The sequence below is a fragment of the Vitis vinifera genome, chromosome 2, assembly GCF_030704535.1.
Source record: "Vitis vinifera cultivar Pinot Noir 40024 chromosome 2, ASM3070453v1".
NCBI classification, from domain to species: Eukaryota; Viridiplantae; Streptophyta; class Magnoliopsida; order Vitales; family Vitaceae; genus Vitis; species Vitis vinifera.
In genome coordinates this window covers 15,250,231-15,275,557 of record NC_081806.1, presented here as the reverse complement: position 1 = coordinate 15,275,557, position 25,327 = coordinate 15,250,231, and the positions used below count along the sequence as shown (strand labels likewise).

General features: G+C 31.5%; 1 protein-coding gene across 1 annotated transcript; it reads right to left on the bottom strand.

Annotated features, from left to right (window-relative positions):
* Positions 1-7,859: 7,859 nt before the first annotated feature.
* LOC100240765 (bifunctional nitrilase/nitrile hydratase NIT4B) lies at positions 7,860-10,299 on the bottom strand. Its single transcript, XM_010666243.3, has 5 exons — positions 10,119-10,299; positions 9,582-9,749; positions 8,872-9,165; positions 8,483-8,764; positions 7,860-8,245 (listed from the first exon to the last, which is right to left on the bottom strand). Exons 1-5 carry the CDS (start codon positions 10,186-10,188, stop codon positions 8,073-8,075), a joined length of 987 nt encoding a protein of 328 aa, XP_010664545.1. The 5' UTR covers positions 10,189-10,299; the 3' UTR covers positions 7,860-8,072.
* Between the last annotated feature and the right edge of the window lie 15,028 nt (positions 10,300-25,327).

The following is a 25,327-nucleotide window of genomic DNA, read 5'->3' as shown; positions in this document are numbered from 1 at the left end:
AAATCTAGTTATGGACCAACATATGGTAGGATCCTCCATTAATAATTTGCCTTATTTTAATGCTAACAACTCTCCACATTGGACAGCTCGTATGGAGTTTTTCTTGAAAATGAAAGGAAAATGAGTTTGGAATAGTGTAGTTTGGATAGGGACCGCTATTAAAATTGGATGGTGTTGGAAGATCCACAGACAAACTTACGCTTGGTAGATTTTCCAATAGGGCATAACAAGTATGAGAAACCACCAAAAATCCAATAGGAACACCCAAAGGGGAGGGGTGAATGGGTGATATGAAAATTTAAATAAATATTTATACATTATACCCATTTTTTCTTACCCCAAGAAATTTAAGGGAAGTCTTGAATATCCAAAATAGAAAACCCGTAGTCTCTTTTTGATAAAAATATGCTTTTTATGTTTAATTGATACCCTATGATTGGTTAGGGATAAAAGAATATGAATATTAATATCCTAAAGATATACTGAAAGAAGTTTAGGAAAATAATAATTGGTTATAGATATAACTACCATAACTCTCAAGATAATCAACCCAATAATCTCAATAACAAACTAACCAATCAATCAAAAGGTTATTAATATCATCAAACAAAAAATAAGTAGGAATAAAAAAATACATAATGAGACATAAGATTTTCTGAAGTTGAATTTTGACACATAAGATATTGAAATATATGTTTTCTAGAGTGAGATGACTTTTAAAGTTGCACCTACTGTACATGACTAATTATGGACAGATGATCAATTTGATCAGTGGTTTAAAAATTCTTTTGATTGCTCTCTAGTCTTGGCCAAACTTTATTTTTTATGTAATTTAAACACCTCAAACAATAAGTGTGATTTTTTGTATGATTTTAGGAAGCCTCCAAATATTTTTTTTAAATTTAGTATATGTTTGTCATTACTTTCTACCAATTTTAGACCTTTGGGTGTTTTGATTAAATCTTTCACTTGAATGAGTGTTTAGACTTTTCTATGTTGTTCTAGACGTCTATAACAAGTCCTATATGCTTTGGTGTGGTTAAATTTATCTTAATATTTAAAAAAAAATATTTATGAAGACAATCTATTTTGGTCATATGCTGAATTTCTACATACTAATTGCTCTTAATGTTTAATTCATAATAAATGGATGTTACATAGCTTATTATTCATTGTTGAAATATGATATAATAGATATGATAGGGGGGTTAACTTTTATTATCTAGTCAAATGACGCTCTTAGGTATTGATTTAAAATTTTACTTGTGATGCCCTTATTTTGATTTTTCGTCACATGCTTTGTCATAATCCTTGTTTCTTCTATTATATATATATATATATATCTAGGAGTTGTATGCATGCCTTGTATGATAATGATATCTTTATGAGTTCATGTTCTCCCTTTATGCCATGTAGATACCATGCATGTTAGGTTTTGTTCTCCTAATTGATTGTCATTATCTTTTATCCTAACCTCTCTATTTGTATTGGAAGTGTATTGCATTTAAGATATGTTGTTCATGTATGCTCTCTATCCTTCACCTCGTAATTCCATGAGCATGTATATTTTGTGTGAACTTCATCCATGTCTGATATTGTCCTTGACTGCTTTAATTGTTACTTGTTTTTTATTTATTTTTAGATGCATGTTAAATATCTTGTTATTTGATCTAACTCCATCATCTTATGATAACACTTTAAGAAGCACTTTAGGTACACTTGTTACCTTTACTTTGTGTTTGTGACTGTGAATGATTGTTCATTTGCTTAATATGTTATTAGAATTTAGGTAAACACTTTAACCTTTCTTAGTACCCTAGGTCAATCAATTGATTGCCACCCTTCTTAACCTGTCAGTAGTGGACCTTTTTAGGGTTTAGAGGGGTGCTATCTTTTTAAGGTATCTTCCTAATAAGTAACTTGATACTTGGACCTAGACTCGGGTTTTTCAAAGACATGTTTTTTCGAAATTCAATGAGTCATTTTTCTTAAGGTTTTAATTTCTCATTTTATTTTTGTGGACCCTGTATTTTACTCGATGCATTCCCACTCGATGACGCAACTCGTTTTTTATTTATTCGGTGAAAATATGATTTTTAGAAAAATACTTGGAGTTGCCACTTATTTTTGTTTTATTTTTTTTAAGGGAAAACAAAATAAAAAAGAAAACTCTAAGTGTGACTCCTTATTTGGAAAATACGGTATGTGAAAAACCAAACCTAGGTTCGGGGGTTAGGTTGCTTATTGGGAAGGTATGGTAAAGACCGTAGCACCCCTCTAAGCCCATAAAAAATGAGTCTCTACTAAATAAGGTGAAGCAAATGTGACAATTGATAAGGAAATCAATGGATACCAATAAAATGATTGAATAATAAAACAAATCAAGCATGAGAACGAATAAATAAAGGAAATAAGAATAGGAGCGTACCTTGGCCGCAAATAATAGTATGCTATCATGGAAACAAGATTAGCTCAAGTACAAAATTATCGCATATATATCAAAGAGCAAGACAAAGATTAGACAATATTCATTAAGCATAACAATTGACAATCAGAAGATAAATCTCATATGTAGGGCCTCTACTAAAGCCCAATTTATTTTGCATGAATTAATCTCACAAATTTCATTATTTTGGAATTATGAAAATCATATTCATGTTTTATTTAAAATAGTGAAAAATGTGAAAATTATTTTAAAATCAGAAAAAAAATTTGTGAAGGTGCTTGCATGAAAGAAAAATGCAACAAGTTTATTAAAAATGGAATTCTTGGTGACCCTAAACCTTAAGGAAAGATAGAAAATAGATGACTTAAAATTATTTGAAAACTGGCATGGAATTAAAACTATTTGAAAAAAAAAACTAGAGTTTTGAAAATTATTTGAAAATTGAAATTTTAAAAATTAAATTTAAAAATTGGAATTTTGAAAAATTATTTGAAAATGGAAGTTTTGAACATTAAATCTGGAAATTGAAGTTTTGAAAATTGAATTTAGAGATTAAAGTTTTAAAAATTATTTGAAAATTGAAATTTTGAAAATTAAATTTGAAAATTAAAGTTTGAAAAATTAAAGTTTTGAAAATTAAACTTAAAAATTAGAGTTTTGAAAATTAAATTGAAAATTGGAGTTTTCAAAATTATTTGAAAATTGAAATCTTGAAAATTAAATTTAAAAATTGGAATTTTGAAGAATTAATCGAGAATGAAATTTTTTAAAAAATAAAATAATAATAATAATAATAATAATAATAATAATAATGATAATATAATTAAATAAATAAATTTGAAAATTGAAATTTTGGAAAATTATTTGAAAATCGAATTATTGAAAATTAAATTTTGAAAAACTTAAAGATTGGAATTTTAAAAAATATTTGAAAACTGAATTTTTGAGAATTTAATTTTGTGTGAGGATGAAGAATAAAAAGGATGGGACATGGCCATTGCATGCCAAAGGTGGCCATGCATGAGTGGGGCCCGAGGTGTAGGTAAGCTAGGTATGGCCGCTTGGATTGATAGTAGGTTGACATATTAGGTAGTGGGAAGAAACTGACACTAGGCCAGTGGGGTAGTGGGTAATGTACTGAGCACCAGTAGGGACAAACTGCAATTGTTGTTGCTACTGATCCAACTGTGAAGATGATGGAAAACCAGAAACCTCAACTGCCTTGTGAATTTGGATCCGAGAGAATGCATCAGGGACATTACTCTTTGAGCCAACAGGCTTAGAAGAATCCCAGTTGTCCACCAAAGGAATATTAACAACTGGGTCTTGATTACCACCAGTCTATGGGTGAGAAATGACACTCGCAACAACAGTTTCACTTTCAATTGATTCGGACAAAGGCAAATGAACCTTCTGGTCCTGCAAAGTAACACCACTATCCTCAACATGAGCCCTCATTGCAGCCAAATTAGACACAGAAATCGAAGAAGAAGTCGAGGTCGTGGTGCGGGAGCTGGTATTTGAGAGTGAACTGGTTCGAAAGCTGGAGGGTCTAGGAGAGTTGGGTGGTGAGGGCAGAGAGGTTGGCAGTAGCTCGGCGGTCCACGGCCGCAATGCGGGTGTCACCACCGGTGTAGCAGAGTTACTTGGCGTGGCGCCTGGGGAGTACGTGGCCATTGTAGCTACACATCAGACGGAGCTTGGCACCGGAATTGGGAGGTGAAGGCGGCGACTCCATAGATGGTGGATCTTGATGGAGGGTTTGAGAGAATGATTGGTAGGCATCTCACAAAAAAAAAAAAAAAAAAAAAACGAGATAGAGCGAAGAAACAAGGTATTCATATTCTGTAGAAACAGTAATCAAGCATAAAATATACACAAGTGATCTCAAATTCCATAGAAACGGGCATGATTTCTAATGTCCATCCTTAATCATCAAAGAGAAACCCAAATATCATCAAGAAATAAAGCAAAATGGTGCAAAAAAAAAAGGGAAAATAGAGCATGCAATGGCTGCACCTGAACAACTTCAACGCGAACTAGGATTGCTCGGCTTCAAGCACTTGATTATGTAGCTTCCCCAAACTCAGCAAAATCCTCTTTTTCTTCTTCTGTTCTCATTTCTCACACCCTCCTCTTAAAAAAAAATCTCCCCTGACTGTTTTTCTTCCAAACTCCCCTAAGCTGCTGCCAGCTTCACTACTCTTGGTTTAGCGAAAACGTCACCACCCTCAACTACCACCATGGCGGGTTGGTAATCCTTGCCACACATCCCATGCCAGCTTGGCTCCTCCAGAAACCGTCCCCCACTCCAAATGAAATGTTGTCCAGCTCCTCCCGGGTGGTAAGAAAATATCCATAAAATGCTATTAATAAAAACAATAAAAAAAAATAGCACTTGGTTTGCAAAAGGGGTCTACAATTTTCCTTTTAAAAGAATATAAAATAAGGTGTGACTTTAGTTTTTTATAAAATATAGTTTTTCACCTTAAAAAATAGGTCTTCTATTAAGTGAGAATGCATATGAAAAATGCAAGTTCATAAGTAAGGTTATGTTTGGTTTCATAAAGTATTAAGAAAATAATAAAAATTAAAAAGTTAAGACAAATTATTTTCTCATGTTTGATTTCACAATTAAAAAAAAATGAAATAAAATTAAATATAATTAAAATTAGTTAAAATTTTATGTAATTTTAAATTATTTAATCTTGATATAGAAAAGGAAAAATATATGAAATGAATTTGAAATGATATATAAAAATAATTTATTAATTTAATATATTTTTTATTTTCTTTCAATTGTTTTTTTTTTATTTTTTCTCTCTATTTTTTCCCTTTCTCACATTTTCGCTCAAATTTCCCAAGAAACAAACATAACATGAGGGAAAGTTAATTTTACTTATTTGAAAAGTTTTTTATATATAGCTTATTGGAAAGTTGTTTCATGTTAATTTAATGAAGCATTTAAAATATTAAGATCGCTCTTTCATAATCATGAATTAATCTTTAGTTTCAACTTCTACGAGAGGCTAAATGAGAAAAGATACTATAAGTGGAAAATACAATTTTATTAAGGGGCTATGATAGAGAGGAGGCCTTAGCCAATGAGTACGCTGCACTGTTGTACCAGACAATAAGTAGAAAATACAATTTTATTAAGGGTTGTTATTTGGTACCCACTTCTTATTATTATGGGGGTACTACCCACATTTCATCCTAATAATTAAATGACACGTTGTAAAGTGTATGTTATTAAAAAAATTAAAAAAAAAAACTTATGAAGACCACTTATTGGTGAGAAATAATTGCATGCATCTCATACATATTTAAATATTATAATTTTTTTATAATATTTTATTAAATATCAAATATAATTTGTTCTTTAATGAACTACCTAACATTTATTAAAAAATGAAAATCCTACCGACTATCCTTAGACTCTCATTATTCAAATATACAAAAAAAAAAAATACTAATTTAATATGAAAATTAAATAGTTTCAACTACTATTAAAAAATATGTGGAATGTATTTGATAAATCAAATTTGAAGATCTAGTTCCAAACTTTTTGAGGAAGAAAAGAAAATTGTATTCCATGAAGAGGATGAAGGATTTCAAGTGCCAAAGGTAATATTTGATTTTTTTATTTAAATATAAATTTTATAGATAGAAATGTTATGTTAAATAACAAATATATAATGATTTATAAAATTTAGATTTTAGAATTTTTTGAGTTTATTAGTAGTCAAATTAAGATAATAAAATCTTATGTTATCAAATTGTTATTAATATTTTTATATCAATTTTTTGTGTGTTCAAAGATTAAATTTGAAAATGGAGTTTTATATATCTTGAAGAAGGAAAACTAGAATTTTTGTTTCTTGAGAAGATATTATATGAAAGATTTCAAGTTTCAAGTGATTATAAGTGTTAAAGGTAATATTTGATATGTTTTTTTAAATATAAATTTTGTAGGTAGAAATGTCATGTTAAATAATATTTAAATATATAATGATTTATAAGATTTAGATTTTTAAATTTTTTTTATGTTATTAATCAAATTGAGACAATTTAGTCATTTGTTATGAAATTGTCATCAATATTTTATTTTATTTTATTTTTTTTTGTGTATTCATAGATTAAATGAAGATGAAGTTTTATATATCTTGAAAAAGGAAAATAAGAATTTTTGTTTCTTGCAAAGATATTATATGAAGGATTCCAAGTGTTAAAGGTAAAATTTGATTTTTTTTTAATTTAAATTTTATAAATAGAAATATCATGTTAAATAGCATTTGAAGATTTAGATTTTAGAACAATGTTCATTATTAATGAAATTGAGATAATTTAGTCATTTGTGATCAAATTGTTTTCAATATGTGAGAGGGGATACAAATAATGTGTGAGAGAGTATGAACAATGTGAGAAAAGGTACAAACAATGTGATAGAGGGTATGAACAATGTGAGAGAAAGAATGAAGGGATATAAACAATGTGAAGAGGATACAAATAATGTAAAAATGAGTACAAATAATGTATGCTTTTGATTACTAATAAAAAGTGAGTCTCACAATTTCAAGTGGGGACGCATGTGAAAAATGTAAGTCCATAGGGTTTCTACTTTTTTAAGGTATCTTTTCGATAGGTAACCTAATACTCATACCTAAATTTGGGTATTTCAAGATACACTTTTCCAAAATTCAAGAGTCGTTTTTCTCAAAGTTTTAATTTTTTATTTTATTTTTCTTTTAAAAACAAAAATAAGAGATAACTCTAGTTTTTTATAAAATACTATTTTTTTCACCTAAAAAGCAATTCGTGCTGTAAAATGGAGACACATAAAAAATGTGAGTCCATAAATAAGACTATGATTAGTTTAAAAAAGTATTAAAGAAAGAAAAAAATGTTAAAAAACAAATTATTTTCTCATATTTGATTTCACTATAAAAATATAAAAGAAAATAAAATATAATTAAATTTAGTTAAAATTTTATGTAATTTTGAATTATTTAATTTTTCTATAAAAAAAAGAGAAAAAATATATAAAATGAATTTGAAATAATATAATTTATTAACTTTAAATATATTTTTTATTTTTCTTCAATTGTTTTCTTTCTATTTTTCCTCTCTAGCATTTCCCTTCTCACATTTGCACTCAAATTTTCCAAGAGACAAACATAATGTGAGGGCAAGATAATTTTACTTGTGTGGAAAGTTCTCTATATATAGCTTATACGGAATGTTTTCATGTTAATTTAATGAAGCATTTATAATATTAAGATCGCTCTTTCATAATCATGAATTAACCTTTAGTTTCAACTTCTACCAGAAGCTAAATGACAAAAGCTATGATAGAGGAGGCCTCAGCCAATGAGGCGCCCAATGAGGCCTCAGCCAATGTTGTACCAGACAATAAGTGGAAAATACAATTTTATTAATACTCAAGGATGATTTTACACTCAAACCGAGGATTTATTTATAAAGAAGTGCGGTCTCCATAAGCACATGAGACTGCATTTACAGCATAAAGAAAGACAAGGAAACAATGTTTGACCTATTCGAAAATCATTCAAATTATTGAAGGAGGACCGTAGCTAGGCTAACAGTCTCCTAAATTGCCCATCTTTTATACATCTTTGCATTCATCCATCTCATCGTCTTTGATTTTAGATGGTGAGGATGTGAAAGTAACAGGAAGCAGTGGACGATTGTTCACAGTGAGACTTAGCACGTCAGGTCTCGAATAATGTCCTACCACATCGAACATGAACTTTGCTTTAGGAATCTCTCCTCGAACATCTACATATCAAGTGATCATAAAAATATTTGATCAGTCCGTGGTAAATATCACAGAGTATCAAGTCTTCTATTTTGCGTTATATAGTGTGTAGAACTAAGTTTGCAGTCCTCTTCAACCTAAAGAGTTGACTATGAAGCAAAAAAAAAATGAAATGATTCCGTGACTCATTTGCCTTGTATGCATACTGAAATATTTGGATATATATATTTATATAACTGGAGAAGTTAGGGCCATACCAAGATCAGCTGTGAAGAGGCCTTCTCCTTCATAATTGGGTCCTGCTAGAACTTCCCCGGTGGGTGAAATGATGACACTACCTCCAGCCCAAACAATAGAATCTGGAGTGACATCTTCTTCTGTAGGACTGTAAAGATACTCAGGTGGAGGCGGGTAATCTTTCCTCCGACAGAATTGGATGGGTGAAAGAACATAGCATCCACCCTCCATAGCGACGTGTCTCATTGTAGCTACCCATGTATCCCCGGAATCGGCCGAAGGAGCACAATATATCTCAATACCTACATAGATGTACATTGGTATTTTGTGATCAATCAAAGCCATAATGTATTTCAAGCCAAACCATAGTACTAGTTAGTGAAGAAAAAAGAAATGGTAAAATATATACCTTTGCCATACATTGCTGTCCTTAGCAGCGGCATTCTATTTTCCCAACAAATGACCGAACCAAGTTTTCCATATGGAGTGTCATAAACTGGAGTTGTCGAGCAATCTCCAAAACCCCAGACGAGCCGTTCCCGATATGTTGGCATGAGTTTCCTATGTTTTCCAAGGTAATTGCCTTCTGGATCAAAGAAGAGAACAGTGCAATACAATGTGTATCCATCTCTCTCAATAACGCCCGTCACTATGTAGACTTTGTATTTCCTAGCCATTGAAGCCAATCTATCAACTTCAGGTCCTGAAAATACATTAATTTGAGATCAAAGATGAAATATGTTAAGTTGATGGTTCATGCCAACATGGGCAAATGAAAATCTGTCTACCTTTCCTATAAATTGATCAGATTCTTTTTAACACCATGTATCATCGCCTTTTTCCTATGAAAAAACGGTTGAAAGTGCCGGAAAATTCAGGGGATTCTCAGAGTCTGCTAGTTGAATTATTGATGAAATTTAACTTGTTGGAATTTCATTTCATTTATTCATACGATTGATTCCATTTAAGAGTCCAATCTAAATGCAAAACTTACAAATTTTAATGAAATTCCAGGAACATTTTTAAGCATAAGCATGGCTGCAGGCCTGCCTCTCATCATAGAATGCAGCATGAGTAGATTTTTTTTGGTTCATTCATCGAAAGAGAGAGGTAACTGACCCGGCACATTAATGGCAGAAGCATGGTACTTGCGGAAACTTTCTTTCCCTCTTGGTGACTGGTCGGCGAAGTTGTGTCCGCGGGGATACCCACCGATAAATGCTTCAGGAAACACAACCAGTTGGGATCCCAGTGCAGCTGCTTCTTTTAACAATTTCTCAGCCTTATCTGCTCCCAAAATCACATTGCAAGAATTAATAATGCACAACTTAGAAAGTAAATTAATTGGTTGCATAGAGAGAATGAAAGTTAAGGTCTAGAGATCCCAAATGACTTTTTGGTTGCTGAGAAAACTCAAGGAAAAAGAGACCTAGATAAAACTTGAAACTCTCATACTTTCAGCTGTTTTGCAACCATGAAAAGAGAAACCACCTCAACCCAACTCATCAAAATAATTGTAAAAGCAGTAATTCCTTGATTGGCAGCTGAAAAAATGATCAGGCCAATCTTCCTTTTCTTTCCTCCAGTTTCTCAGCAACCAATCAGCTCACAGATTCTCTCACAGAAGTTGCAGAATCGAGAGAAATGGTATGTTACCTAGAGTGGCAGGAGTATCAAAAAAGATACTAGAAGCTTGAACAACGGTGGCTCTAACAGGTGAAGACATTGAAGAAACCCTATGCTTTTTCGTGTCTCTTTTGTTTGAGGATTCCTCACACTGCGTTCAGTATATATATTGCCCAAAAGGTTCTTCTCCCATTACTTGAACAAGAAGAAAAGGCTGCAAAAAGTCTGCCTTCGTTTTCTATATTCATTCTCGTCACAAATTTTGAAGTCATCCGCAGGCATTGTGGACTGGCTACAATTCATAGTTTCATAATTTTAGACGCATAAAAAAAAAAGTCTTTCATATAAAAAGGCCTGGCCAATTAAAGCTGGTCACCTTTTTTTTTTTTCCCTAGTTTTGGTCTCATTTTATTAAATATAATATTTATTTTTATACTTTCGACCAATGCTCAAATTTCAAACATCATGTGGTTAGTTTCCGTCACTATCTATACTTTTTATAAAACATAGGCTTGGGTTACGTGCCACCGCCAGCTAACAGCGTTTTTTATATATTTATTTAAATTTAGTATTAATTATTTAATAAAAAAATTAATTTTTATGTATTTTATGATTGTGTTTGAGTATATACTTTATTTTAAGAATTTATATTTATTAAATAATTATATTAAAAAGTAAAATCGTATTTGTTTTCTTGGAAAGTAGATAAGATTAAATTTTATTCATTGCTTTTAAATTTTTATTTTCATTAATATTTAACTTTATTCAAAATTAAAATTAAGTCTTATAATTATTTAGTAAATTTATTATTTATTTTTTATTAATTTTTTTTCTAATTAGTAAATTCAAATATTAACTCAAATAGATAATGATTGATTAAAAGTATTAAAATTAGAAGGAAAAGGACATGTCTATATTTTTAATAAAAAATTTAGATATTAAATAAAAGGTAATTAATTATTTTTATTAATTTAATTAATGATAATAAATATAATTATACTTAATTTAGTTTATTCTTTATTATTTAATAAACAAACATATTTTATTATTTATTGAATTTCAAAAACTAAAATAATAATTATATTCAAATAAATTTTCTAATTCTTATAAAACTATAAAACCATATATTTTAATCATGATTTTGTTCCAAAATGATTAAAAACTAAGTATGAAAGTATAAACATTTATAAATATTAAAAACAAAAGGTAGGTGTAGAATTCAAAATTTATCTCAATTTTATTTTTTTATTAATTTTAAGTTTAATTTTGTCCTTAAATTTTAAATCTTAATTACATGTGATTTTTTTATCCACTTATCATTTAATTATTATTATTTTTTTATTTTATGTATTATTTATTTTATTTTATTATTATTACTTTTATTATTATTATATTCTATTTTATTTTTATTTATTTTTTCTTTTCTTTCCTCTCTCCTCTCTCTTCTTACATCCCCACCTACCCCACCCACTTTCTCTCTCCTCTCAGACCTCGCCTGTACCCCACCTGAGACCTCCCCTCACTCTTTGGGTCATCTTCTCTCTCCTCATTTTCCCTCTTTCTTTTTTTAGTTTTTTCTCCCCCATTCCCAAGTGGCCGACAGTTTTTTTTTTTTTTTTTTCCTTCTGGCTCTCCCTTCAAGCAGCAATTGATGTTCTCTATTTTTATTTTTATTTTTTAGATTTTCTTGTTGAGAAATTAGGGGATTTTTATTTTTATTTCTTCAATTTCCATATTTTCAATTTTCATTCTTGATTTCCACATTGTTTGATTGTTGAGAAAAGGAGGAATTCTTCTCTAATGTTCTATATTCATTTTTATGCTTGTTATTTTCTTTGTTGAGAAAATAAAGCATTTTCTTTTTCTTTATAATTTTTAAATTTTAAGTTTCTATTCTTGATTTTCACATTTGTTGTTTGATTATTGAGAAAATGAAAAAATTATTGTTCTCTAATTTTGTAGATTTTTTTGTTGTTTGATTTGCTAAGAAAATTGGGGACCTATTTATTCTCTCTCCAGTCTCAAGATTTTCAATTCACTTGGTTGTTGAGAAAACAGAAGAATTCTTGTTATTTATTTTTCTAAATTAATTTTCACATTTTCTTGATTTGTTAAAAAAATGAAGGATTTTTTTTTTCTCTAAAATTTCCATATTTTTAGTTTCTATTATTGATTTTCAAGTTTGTTGTTTGGCTATTTAAAAAATGGAGAAGTTATTATTCTTTATTTTTCCAAATTTTCACATTTGTCGTTTGATTCATTGAGAAAATGGAAGATTTTTTTTCACTTGTTTGGTTATCCATGAAAAATTAAAGGGAAAAAAAAAAAAGAATTAATTTTCTTTTGTTTGGTTAACCACGAAAAAAAGTAAAGGAAGAATTTAAGGAAAATAAAATCAACAATTTGTTTTACATGGTTATCGATTTGTTGAATAATAAAAAAATTTTAGGAAAACAAAAATTGAACTCTTAGAGTAGATTGGTAGAAAGATATCAGTCTCATTCAACCCTCCCTCTAACTGTATTAAGTGATACACACTACTATTTGTATTGTTCATTCTCCATCTATAGTTAGACTATTTGGATTAATAAAATTGAGAAAAAAGATATTAACAAATTTTCATGCCTAGCGTGTTAAAAACATGTTGCAAAAACTAGTTACATTTAGCCACTGAAATTTCCATTGCAGCCCACACAGGTTGAAATTTAAACCATCACATTTCAATCACAAACTTCCATGAATTTACCTTTTCTGCAAAGTTTTCAGTGCTACAAATTGGAAAAAGGTTTTTATTACCAAATTTTCAATTTCACGAAACAAAACAATAGACCAAAAAAATGGTCAGAAAATTGTAATTATTTACTATGATCTCTATGCCATCAACCAAAAACGGCTACAAAAATCAAAGGAGATTCTCAAAATCAACAAAAGGTTTCTTTAAGAAAGTAACAGAAACATAAAATTGAAAATAATACATAATAATTCTCTTTTATTTTGAATACATTCATCTATAAATATATTTTCAAGTTCAATATAATACTACTTGATATCATAAAAATTATATATATATATATATATAACTTTATTGTTGTTTCTTATATTATCTTTTAGAATTTTTTTTCAACATTTTGTACGAGGTTTTATTAATTTCGCCCTATTGATATATTTTATTTTAAAATTTTCATCAATATTTTTTAATATATTCATAAAATCCAATTATTAATATATTTGTAAAAACCAATATTTTCATCCTTATCTATGAATGTTTTAATGATTCTTCTGTGTAAACATGCAAATTGTATATTGGTATGTAGATAATTTTTTATTTATTTTAAAAAATAGAAAATATTTATAACTTCCATATAAAATATTTCATTATTTTTATTAATAAAAATAAAAATTAATTCAAACAATGTAATTATTTTTGTTATTTGAATAATTTATTGTGATTCATTTCAATTGTCATACTATCACCCAGTGTATCACTTAAAAAATGAAGAGAAAAATTACAATAAATAATATTTTGTTTCAGGGTGGTAGCTTTTGTCAACTTTTCACACCAACTTGGGATGCCCCATAAAACTAGTGACAATATGATCGAGATTACATATAGCTTCGAGCAAGCAACTAAGATTAGGAAGCCACCTTCATTTAAACCTTGAAGGTTTAGAACAACTCTTATCAGAGTTGTACTACATATATCAGTATCAAGAACTTTTATCTCTAGCTGGTAATCCTGCACTAGAAAGGATGTTATAATAAACTGCTCAATGTTTTGAATGAACTAAGATGATATGGAGGCTGCCATTATAGTGCACTGCCCTCTGAATAACCACTCATTTATCTGCAACGAAACATGCAGAATTCATACATATATCCTATGATCAATGTAGAGATACATGAGCAAAAAGGACTAGATAAAAATCTAAAAACAGGTATCAAAACTAAGGTAAAAGTAGTTGCAGATTTGATTATCCTTAAGTTGGTTTACACAACTTCTAACAGCAGCCAGCCATTGAAATTAGCATACAGAGTGCCACTCCACAACCCCATGATGCTATCTATACAAAACATATCACCTTAAGCACCTTAGGCAATCAAACTGAACTTTGTGCTCTGTTCGGTAGCCACAAAAATGTAGATAATCAGAGAAATCAATGAAAGAAGAAGTCCAGAATTTGAAATTCAATTTGTAAATTATCGAAAACTCAAGAAACAACAAGCTGGTCTAAACCGAAAAAAGCATAATTTCCTCAATTTTTTAGCTAACCAAACAAAGGAATAATTGAATAACATGCAGAAAAGATAAGTGAATAAAAAAAAATTTCCATAACAAAGGAATAAAAAGAAGTCTCCATACCAAACAAATAAAAAGAAGCCCTTATAGCAAATGAATAAAAGAAGTCTTCATAAGTCTAAAAATATAATAGATCAATTTCTAATAGTCAACTATCATCTATGAGTTTTGATATCAGAACTTCACGTATAAACCCAAAACAAAAGTAAAACTAAAAATTAAAATAATCTCCATATCAAATTAGGCATAAAAAAAAGTAGGTCGAAATTTAACTGACAACCAAAGCTTACGCCTATCAATTGGACAAGCAAGGAAGGCTCGAGCTACACTCACATCACCATTGAGGTTCCTTTGATACATTGGCTAGTTTTCCAGTAAAGCCAAATACTACTTGAATGACCTTTTATATATATATATATATATATAATTGATATGTGAATACTGCTTGCAGAATTTATCCCTCTCTTCAGGAGCTTGATAGAACTTGGAAATCCAATATCTCATTCATAAAATCTACAAATTCCTCAGGTTTAAGACTTCTAAGAAACTCTGGAATTTCTACCATGATAGAAGACTCCTATCAAGAACATAATCGATCCTTTGCTGATTTCCAAACCTATCAGCATAGAATTTATTCATTTCATAGTAAGTGCTAGAAGAATCATCTGTATTCACTGAGACACGTTCTGCTGGCATCAATGGACTCTATGAAGCTGTAGAAATGTTATTGTGCTAGTTTAACAACATCTCTAGTGTCCTGACCAAGTCATCCAACTGGGTATGAATTTGTGTATCAAGTGGCACAATCATAACTTGTCATCCTTCCTCAAACTAATGAACATAAATCTAAATGACAAAGCAGTACTTGAATACTACATGGTGTGGGAGACATCACATGGTGAGCCATTTCTTAAAACTTGCATGTCAAAGTTCAAATGCATTAAGATGCTAGATTTATCGTATTCGAACTTTGACACATTGCCAAATTCTATCAGTAATCTAAAGCATCTCAGACTTTTCAACCTCAGTTGGAATGAGAGGATAAAGAAACTTCCAAATTCAATATGCAAGTTGTTTCATCTGCAAAGGTTGTCGCTTTTCAAATGTGAGGGATTCGAGAATCTGCCCAAGGAGTTTGGGAACCTCATCAGTTTGAGGAATTTATGCATCACCACGAAACAGAAGGCTTTGACAGGGATAGGATGCCTAGAATCTCTTCGTATTTTAAGGATTTATGAATGTGAAAATCTAGAATTTCTGCTTCAAGGGACGCAAAGCCTTACTACTCTTCGGTCATTGGCTATTGGCGGTTGTAGGAGTTTGGAGACTTTGGCACCTAGCATGAAACAACTGCCCTCGTTAGAGCATCTCATGATTTTCGATTGTGAAAGGCTTAATTTACTGGATGGAAATGGGGAAGACCACGTTCCAGGGCTCGGGAATCTACGAGTTTTGATGCTTGGAAAATTACCAAAGTTGGAGGCATTGCCAGTGTGTAGCCTCACATCCCTTAACAGACTTGTGATTAGAGAATGCCCTCAATTGATTGAAAGATGCAAGACAACAATAGGGGAGGATTGGCATAAAATCTCTCATGTCTCAAAGATATATATTGATGGCTTCAAAACACCAGAAAATTAAGCAAGGTATAAAAATCTCTCATAAAAACCTTTTTAGATCCTGGTAAGCTGAACCTAATTTCTTTCTTAATTAGTGTGTCACATTGTAGGGTGATGTTTCAAGCTACCCTTACTAAAGTTGATCACCATCTGTTTAGGAGGGGATGATGGTAGTATGGTAGTAGCCACAACACAAATAAACCCAAAAACAACAACCATCCCCTCTTCTCCCACTCAAACAAATCACAATCCCCACTTCCCATTTGAAAACACAACCCCAATTACAGCATATCCCACCTTCAAGCCCCCCATAAACCAAAAGACAGGGCAGTTTTATCCCTAGATACCAGAAAGGCTTGACAATAGAAGACAATTGAAATTGACAGAATATAACATATCTAAGCATTTATCAAAAGCTTTAGATAATAAAACAGCAGTGTAAAAACAATTTTCACAATCTAGAGAATAACTTGTCTTTATTTCAGTAAAATAACAATAATACAGATGAATGACAACTTCTAGTCAAGTTTCTCATTTGATTAATTTCACATTTGAATATATATGGAAGGGTCCCATCTCAGCTCGCTATCAAATTTATTGACTATTTTCAGTTCGTTTTATTATTTAATCTACTGGGTTTGTAATGCAACAGGCATCTTAATTTTGTTTTTATGGTAACATTTCTAATCAGGAGAGTAGAAACTGATACTTCTAACAATCCAATGTTTAATTGTCCAAAAATTGATGCCACCAACAATGATACAAAACAATAACCAAGCACTCAGAGGCAGCAACAACATACATATATGCAATACACAACTGTAGACCAATCCTCCCAACCAAATTATGAAAAAACCATCGGCTAGTAAACAATAGCAGAACATCAAGGGTAAAAATCAAACCAAATCTAGAAAGCAACAAGCTAGGAAAGTTTAGAAAAATTATGGTGAAATTTAAGAAACGGGAAAGGTGAAAGCAACCTAGAAACCCAAACAGAGAACCTAAGAGAGAGTGATTGCCTTGGGTTCCGAGTTTTCACATGATGAGGTGGATTGGAGTTCAATTCATACCTGATCTGAAGACATGGATCCGAATACATTCACTGGATTTGAAGAATTCATTTCATCCATGGGAACTTGATTTGAAGAACGCACTTCATCTATGGGAACTCAGGTGCTTGAAAAGGGTAGGTTTTCGGCACTGGAAGGTGGTTGGAGTGATAGTGGTGGCTATTGAAAGGGTCGACGAGAAGCCATAGCCACCGATGAAGAGGAAGTTAGAGGTGAAGCCTCGATGAACAAGAGCCCGATAAAATTTTCCCTCCATTTTCCCTTCTCTTTTTCTCTTATTTTCCTCATTATTTTTTAAGAAAATAATAGGGAAAATATTACAATATTTTCTTTAATATTTTCCTTTATATTTTTTTTCCATCATATTTTCTATGTCATCCAAACTAAAGAAAACCATTTTCCTCTGCATTTTTTTCCGTTTCTTTAGCATTTTTTGAGAACCAAACATAGCCGAAAGGAAAAGGGAAAAAAATAAGTTTGATGAAGTGAGAGGGCATTCTTTGAATGTCTTATTTATTTCAGGTTACTTTATTTAAGGCCTTTGTGAGTTTCCATTTTTGTATTTGTCCTAACTACTTTTAAATGACTTTTTCTTCTCAACTAATTAGAAGAGAATGATTTGAAAGACAAGAAGAAGGTGGCAAAAAGTTCTTCAATCTTCTAATGAAACTTTTGTCTCATCATTCATGCACTGTATTATGATAAGACACTATGTTCTTAAGATTATTTCACGATGATTTAGTAAGTTTTTTTGTTTCTATAAATATATAAAAAAAAATGCTACATAAAAAAGATTGATAACCCTCTTCTAAAAGATGAGATGATTTTCAGAAATCATCATGATTAATATTAGCTTTTGCATTGTCAAGATTATAGTGAAAACTATTGAAATTGTTTGAGATAAAAAGGAGAAAGATAAATAATTTTTAATATGATTAATTCTCTAATATTATTATTGTTATTCATGTTTGTTCTTGTGTTTTGAATTCTTTGGTAAATATTTATTTTAACTTATTATAATTTTATTTAAAATCTATGTTATTTGATTTTAACTCTTGATAGTTTAAAGGTCACCACAAATATTCTTAGGGAGAGATTGATCAAACAAGATCTCATTGGGTAGCATTTGTAACTGCACTGATACTTAACAATGGTACACCTTCAATAGATATGCAAAACTCTTTCCTTACATTTATATTATAAATTCTTTGATCACTTGAAAAAATTACAATAGAAGAAATATATTGATAACATGTTTTCAAATATTGTAATTGATAAAAAAAAAAGTTAAAAAATTAGTATAATAAAAAAAAAAAGCAAATCATCCTATTTGTCTTATGTATTTTAAAATTATTTTTATACCATTTTTCTCTTGATTTCCTTTTCCTCAAACATTATGAGAACCAAACATTCCCTTACTATTCTTTTTCTTTGGTTAGGAAATTTGGGTTGAACTCTTAGTAAAATGGTCTCTTTGAAGTAGTTTAAAGTTATTCAAGTTCTTAGTGTTGGTTAATTTGAACTTGTAATAAGTTCATTAGCTATTTTGATTGATTTTTGTGAGTTGTGGAAACCAAGTGTTAGTTGTGTAACGTTTTTAGGTAAATCCAATAAGATCAATTTGAGTATATAAATACTAATATATGATTTACCAATTAGGGACATAGGATGTGTATAAGGAGTACTGAGATAAAATAGTACTGAGATAAAATGGATAGGAAAAATAAATGTCCTAAGAACTTTAGAGGTCTTTAAGCTCTCTTTCTCCTGCACTTAAACAAGAAATGGTGTTCATTATGTTAAAATGTTACCAAAAAAAAAAAAAAAAACGTGAAGACCCTCACTAATGTGCTTCTATTTAGCTATTTGTGCTAGAATTTTTAAACTAAGTGGGTCTTACTAAAATATTCTCTTTTAGCGATCAATTAAATTTATTATTATTATTTTTTTAAATCATTTGATTTGGTCTTTGAAATGTTATAATAGATTGAATATCATAGTGAAAATTTGATCATTATCATTTCAAAAAATAAATGTTGGTTAGTTTTCATCTTATTGTTTTTTTTTTTCCTTTATTTTTGTTTCAGGTTGCAATATATATATATATATCTACCATTACTTAGAAAATCTTGGTGTTATTGGAAGTCACGGGTCTCATACATTATACGCATGTAGAATAGATTGTCCATATCCACTAAAATCATGGGCTACAAGAGATATTTTTCCTTTTTAGATCAATCTTTTGTTATGGAAATACTTAATTGGTGTTAACATACTTCAATGAGTATTGTTCCTTAAAAATGTAGTATTAACAATATCAATTAATCATATTTTGTTTATATTTTAATTTTTTCAAATTTGCTTATGTTTTTGCCTATGTCATATTCTAGTTTTGTTAAATTTAAAATGTAAGTTATCTACTACAATTGAAAGCCACTCCACATGCATAGCATCACAAGAAGTCCTCAACAACATTGCAATAAGTTCTAATAAAATGTTTTAATTTAAAATTAAATATTTGATGATAATTAGGAAATGCATATAACATAGAAAACAAAAATAAACATAAAAGGTATAGATGGTCATTTTTAATAGATTTATTATAACGATTGAAAGATAGCTTTGATGACCATGAAAAATAGTCGTCAATGAAGTATAATGATAGTAGAAATAGACTTCATTAATAGAAAATGACTTGAGTGAATAGAAATTATTAAGAAAAGACGACTAGAAAAAACAATCATCAATACCTTTGTAATAATAGGGTTAAACAGTAAACAAATGACTCCCCAATGATGATTGCTAGAAAGATGACCCTTTTTTGAAAAATTATCATTAGTGAATATGATAATGTTTCCCTATCATCCTCTCTTTTTTTCCTTGTAGTGTGTGTATATATATATATATATATATATTTGATGAAAGTGGACATAACAAATTTGAAAAACCACTAAAAGTTTAGGGAGGTAATATCTTCTTCTTTTATATGTATTCCATTATCACTTTGCCAAGTGACGAGAATAGTTAGATCTCAGGATTGAACCTAGCATTAATTAAACATTCGATATCTAGACCTAGGTCATATGAATCTAAATAGGATCCAAATACTAGTAAAGTCTAGACTCTTTGATTCTAGAAGATCTTCTAGTCTGCGAATCCAGTATAGATGGTAAACTGACCTAGAGGACTAGCCAAGGAATGTTTGGAGGTAGTGCATATTGACATGTATGAAATTTTTAATGTCCATGCATAGAGAGAGTATGAGTATTTTATCACTTTTAGTGATGATTACTCTAGGTTTGGATATGTACATAGGAAATTTGATGCCTTGGATACATTCATTGAATTTAGGGTGGGATTAGATAACTTATTGGGTATATTGATTGGAGCCAAAATATGTGCTCTAATGGCACATATTCGATATGATTTATGCACCAAAAGGCACTTAAATCACCCAACTTAACCTAAATCGAGGCTAAGGTCTTAGCCATTAGTTTAACTTGTATTTTGGAGATTTATCTCAGGTTTAAGGAAATAAAAAGGTGCAAGTTGAATCACTTTAGATTTTGAAAGATCAAGAAAGGGTTTAAATAAGGAAATGGGATATTCAAAACTCATGGACTATGAGGAAAGGAAAGTGAACATGGATAATGATGCATGAAGCAAGATTCAATTGCCTGGAAATTTAGAACTCAAAATCTAGTAGCAACATATATTCTGACTTTGATGACAAATTTGGAACACTTCCTAAAGTCTATTTTAGACATGACATATATGATTTTAAAACTCGAGAATTTAGGAGTCCAACAGTTTAAATGGTGTCCAAATCAGAGTTGAAATGAAGAGGTAATGGCTATTTGAAGACAACTGCACAAAGTTAAAGGACCATTTTGAAATCCAACTTATGAATTCGAAATCCAATTCAAAATTACCCTAATTTTGAATTCACCCACTGCTATTTTGATGTTTTGCCTATTCTACCTAGGAATTGCATCTAGGGCACTCCATCTGCCCTAAATGGACCCCACATGATTGGAAATCATCATATTATTATTTTTTAATCATTTTTAGGTAATTATTTGTAATAAGTAGCCTATGAGAGTGTGCCACATGTTAGATAATTGATGATATTATATAAATTCTCTTAGTTCTAGGGTTTAAAAATCTTGGATCTTTTTCCAAAGAGTTTTACATTCGATGTGGAAAAAGATGAGAACTTTGGTTTGTTTTCTTTTCTTCTTTATTAAATATATTGTTTTTAGTTTTTTTTTTATTCAAATTATGGATTTTTACCCTATTATGGATTGTGAATATGATATCACCCCCATGAGAGGCTAAAAAGCCAACTTGGGGCTTGAAGCATGAAAACCTAAGGGTTATAAACTTATAGGAACAATGAGTAAATTATTATAACAATGAGATTAATTATTGATTGGGTAACAATTTATCATTTTTTTTATCCTATCCTTGTGAGTTAGTTTAAGGAATGATATGGTAGGTTATTACCCAATATTAGTGATTCTTGCTAACTCTTGATCATTAGTTATCCTTATCTTCCATATCGTTATTTGCCCCAAAACAAAGTTAAAAGGAGTAGAAAGGGTTAAAAAGTCAAACCTTAAATCAGTAATCAATCTTATTCATTTGATGATCTGTTTTAAAAATGAAAAATTAGGTTTCAGATGCAATTTTGAGTTGTAGAACTCAAGTTGATCAAGAATGGCCAAGATCCCAAAACCCTAAGATCACTTTACTTGAGAAAATCTTGTTCTCTTTATTTTTATACCTTAAGTTAGATTGTGGAAAGCCCCAGACTTGAATCGATTGAATTAAAAATCAATATTTGTTTTGTTATTAATTTAGTTCTTTTACTTAGTGTCACTTCATTCACAAATTATTTTTCACTTTAGGATTCAAATAAAAATGATTCATTTATCCTAGTATTGAAAAATTCCTTAAGCTAATCCTTGAGGATGATATCTAGAGTACAACAAAAGCTGTAGTGACTCTTTCTTTGGTTTTTCTTTATAAGAGTTACTATGCAAAAGACTTAGTATTTTAGACAACAGAGAAGATCGGTCATATACATACCAAGTTACTTTGATTAGATCAAGGTGATATGTCTAGTAAGTTTGATTCTTTTAATTGGAGTATGAGATTATTTCCCAATTATGTGCACCAGGGTCTCTATTGCAAAATAGAAAGGTGGAAAGAAGATATCAAACTTGAATGGACATAATGGGATCATAGATGGTTTTTCATCTTTTCTTAGATTCTTTTAAGGATATGTGTTATAGATTATGTAATACCTCTTTTTCTTAAGAGGTTGTAATATTTTTCCCGGTACTTTCCCGAACCCTTCTCTGGTACTCGCCCGGACTATTTTTTGATACTCGCCCGGATTCTACCCCTTTCCCGATACTAGCCCAGACCCTTCTCCGGTACTCACCCAGATTCTACCCCTTACCCGGTAATCGCTCGGACCCTTCTCCGGTACTGACCTGGATTCTACCCATTTTCGGTACTCACCCGGATACGATCCTTTTTGTCTTGGATTCTCAGGTACTCGCCCGGATAAAATCCCCTGTTTGTCTCGTATTCTCCGATACTCACCCGGATATGATCTTTTCTCTGGTACTTGCCCAGATTCGATCCCCCGTCTGCCTCGTATTCTCCGGTACTCGCTCGGACCTGATCCCTTTTCCTTTAGTCTACTCTAGCATCATGTCTGGATCTCCTGATTTTTTCTAACGTCGTGTCTGGTTTCCTTTAGTCTTCGCTGGCATCATGTCCAGATTCCTTTAGCTTTCTTCGACATTATGCCTGGATCCCCTAGTCCATTCGGTCAACATGACTTATTTCCCTTAGCCTTCTTTATTATTGTGTGGGGACAAATTTGTTAGTCATTTGAATTCTTCACTAAAGTTCATTTCACTCATTCATTGCTTGCTCTTCGCACTCGTGTTTCACTCGTTCATTCACTCTATTGAAGATGGGCATATTTTTAGACCCTTAATTTTGTCTTTCGACACTTGCATTTATCTTAGGGGTGTCACATGCACCTAACTTTTTTCGTATGGCACCGCCAGGCCCCCTTTTGGGCTTGATCTGTTTTTTCGAGCCTTGTGTAGGTTCATCTGCAGTCCAATGTAGTGCGAGTGTGTAGTTCATTTCTAAGTGCCGTCATGGCCAATTCCCTAGTTTTTCACATCATGCTAAAGAAATGAAGTGAGGTCTCCCCAAAACTTCACTTCAGTTGGAGTTTATAGGACCAGGTTCGAATATGGGGCACTTGGGTTTGTTTCGATCATATTTTCCTCATCCGAACTCAGAATCGTGTACCGTTTTTTTTGTTGGATTCCTTATTCTTCAAGAAAAATTGTTTGAGAATTTTTATCAACCGTTCGACCGGATGGTCAATCGGTTCAACGGGTTCGTCAAGTTTTTTTTTAGGCGGTTGACCGGTTAGTAATCGGTCGACCAGTTCGTCAGGGCTGCTTGCAAACGACTTTGTTTTTGGCATTTTTAGTGCCCTTATTCAGGCTGGTTCGAGCCCTGGTGCTCTAGATGGGTTAGGAGGATGGTTTTATGTCCGATTTGGGCCATTTTTCGGGTTGATTTCAACCTACCTTGAATCCATGTGGATTCTTGGTGGGCAAAGAATGCCCACCTCGGGAAATGGGGGAACTGAATGTGTTAGGGGGTTTCAAAGCTAAAGGTGATTTTTCCAGAGCTGAAGGGGAAGAAAAAGGTGTGGTGCGGATGCTGAGAAGGGGAAGTTTGAGAGGTTTTTGGAAAAGAAGGGACGTTGGGAAGAAAAAGTGGGTTTTTTTGGAGATATAAAAAAAAATATTTTGGAAGAGGAGAATTGAAAGCGTGGGGGAAAATTCTAGGGGTCTTTGAGGGTTTGGCATCTAGAGAGAAAGAAAAGAAATGAGAAAAAAAAAACAAAGCTGGGAAGAGAGGTTTGAGAGGTTTTGAAGAAAACAGAGAACAAAGAGAGGAGAGAAAGAAGATGACATGTTTTCAACAGGGGAGGTTTTGAGAGAAGGGTTGAGAAAGTAAGAAACGGAGAGTGAGAAAGTAGAGTTGGAATCCAAACGTACTCTTGCTTGAGAGGAGAACCTGTAGGTATATTTGTTGTGATTCTCTTATTTGCTTTCATTTATCGCTCTATTTTTCACCTGCTCTTGTGGTTCTTGGACATTGTTGGATAGTTTGGTTGTGAAATCATGTTACTATTATGCTTTCTTCCCATTTGCTTTTGATTTTCATCAAAGGGTAAGCTTGGATGTGGCTTTAGTTGTGTCACTGATCATGGATCTCATTGAATTCTACATGAAATGGGTTTCCATTTGATAGGTTTTTTATTCGTTTTCCTTGACCTTCTCTGTTTTTTTTTTTTAATTTAAGGCTATCCATCAATAATTTAGACTTAAACCCCAGGTATTGTGGCTACATGTAGAGGTTCTATGTAGTTGAAATTTTGGTTTGCTTCTTGGTGATTCCAGTAGCTGCATTGGGGGGACTTTAGGTGGCTGAATTTCAGTTGGATTCATACGCTATAGGAGGCTGAAATTTTAGTTTTTTCCATGGGATTTAAGTAACTATAGTTGGGAGGCTTCAGGTGCATGAAATTTCAGTTCGGTTTTAAGGAATTTAGGTGGCCGCATGTGGATGCCCGTGTGGCCGAACTTCATTTGGGTTTCTTGAGTTCAAGGGGGCTGCATTGTTGGTTGATTAATGAGCTTCGTGGCCTTAGTTTTAATAAGGTTGGGTGGCTCGGGTTTGGCCTTCTATAAGGAACACATTGTATTGTTTCGGCCGGTTCTCCCTCATCCGGGTTCGAAATTAAGCGCTGTTTTTTTTTGTTAGATTCCTTATTATTTGAGGAATTTGATGGTAAAGTTTCAAAATTTTTCTCAATTGATTGAACTAGATGGGAACTGATTCAACAAGTCCTGCTAGGTAGCCCCATTTAATAAACACGTTGCATTGTTTTGGTTGTTTCTCTCTCATTCGGGCTCAGAATTGAGCGCCATTTTTTTTTAGATTCCTTATTCTTCGAGGAATCTGTTGGTAAAGTTTCAGAATTTTTCTCAATCAGTTGGACCAATTGGGAACCGGTTCAACAAGCTCTATTAGGAAGCCCTAGTTTTAGCATGCTTTGACCCCCATTTTTGTTGTGGCTTAAGCCCTTAGGCTCCAAGGCACTTGTGGGCCACTTTTAGGGTCAGAGTTCGGTTTTTTTAG

Bases quoted from the DNA above. Each gene is read 5' to 3' on its own strand.
- LOC100240765 (XM_010666243.3), bottom strand. From the start codon at position 10,188: ATGTCTTCACCTGTTAGAGCCACCGTTGTTCAAGCTTCTAGTATCTTT. The intron at 9,166-9,581 runs GTCAGTTACCTC...ATGTATTTTCAG, and splicing joins TTCTGCCATTAATGTGCCGG to GACCTGAAGTTGATAGATTG. The intron at 8,765-8,871 runs GTATATATTTTA...ACATCTATGTAG, and splicing joins GACAGCAATGTATGGCAAAG to GTATTGAGATATATTGTGCT.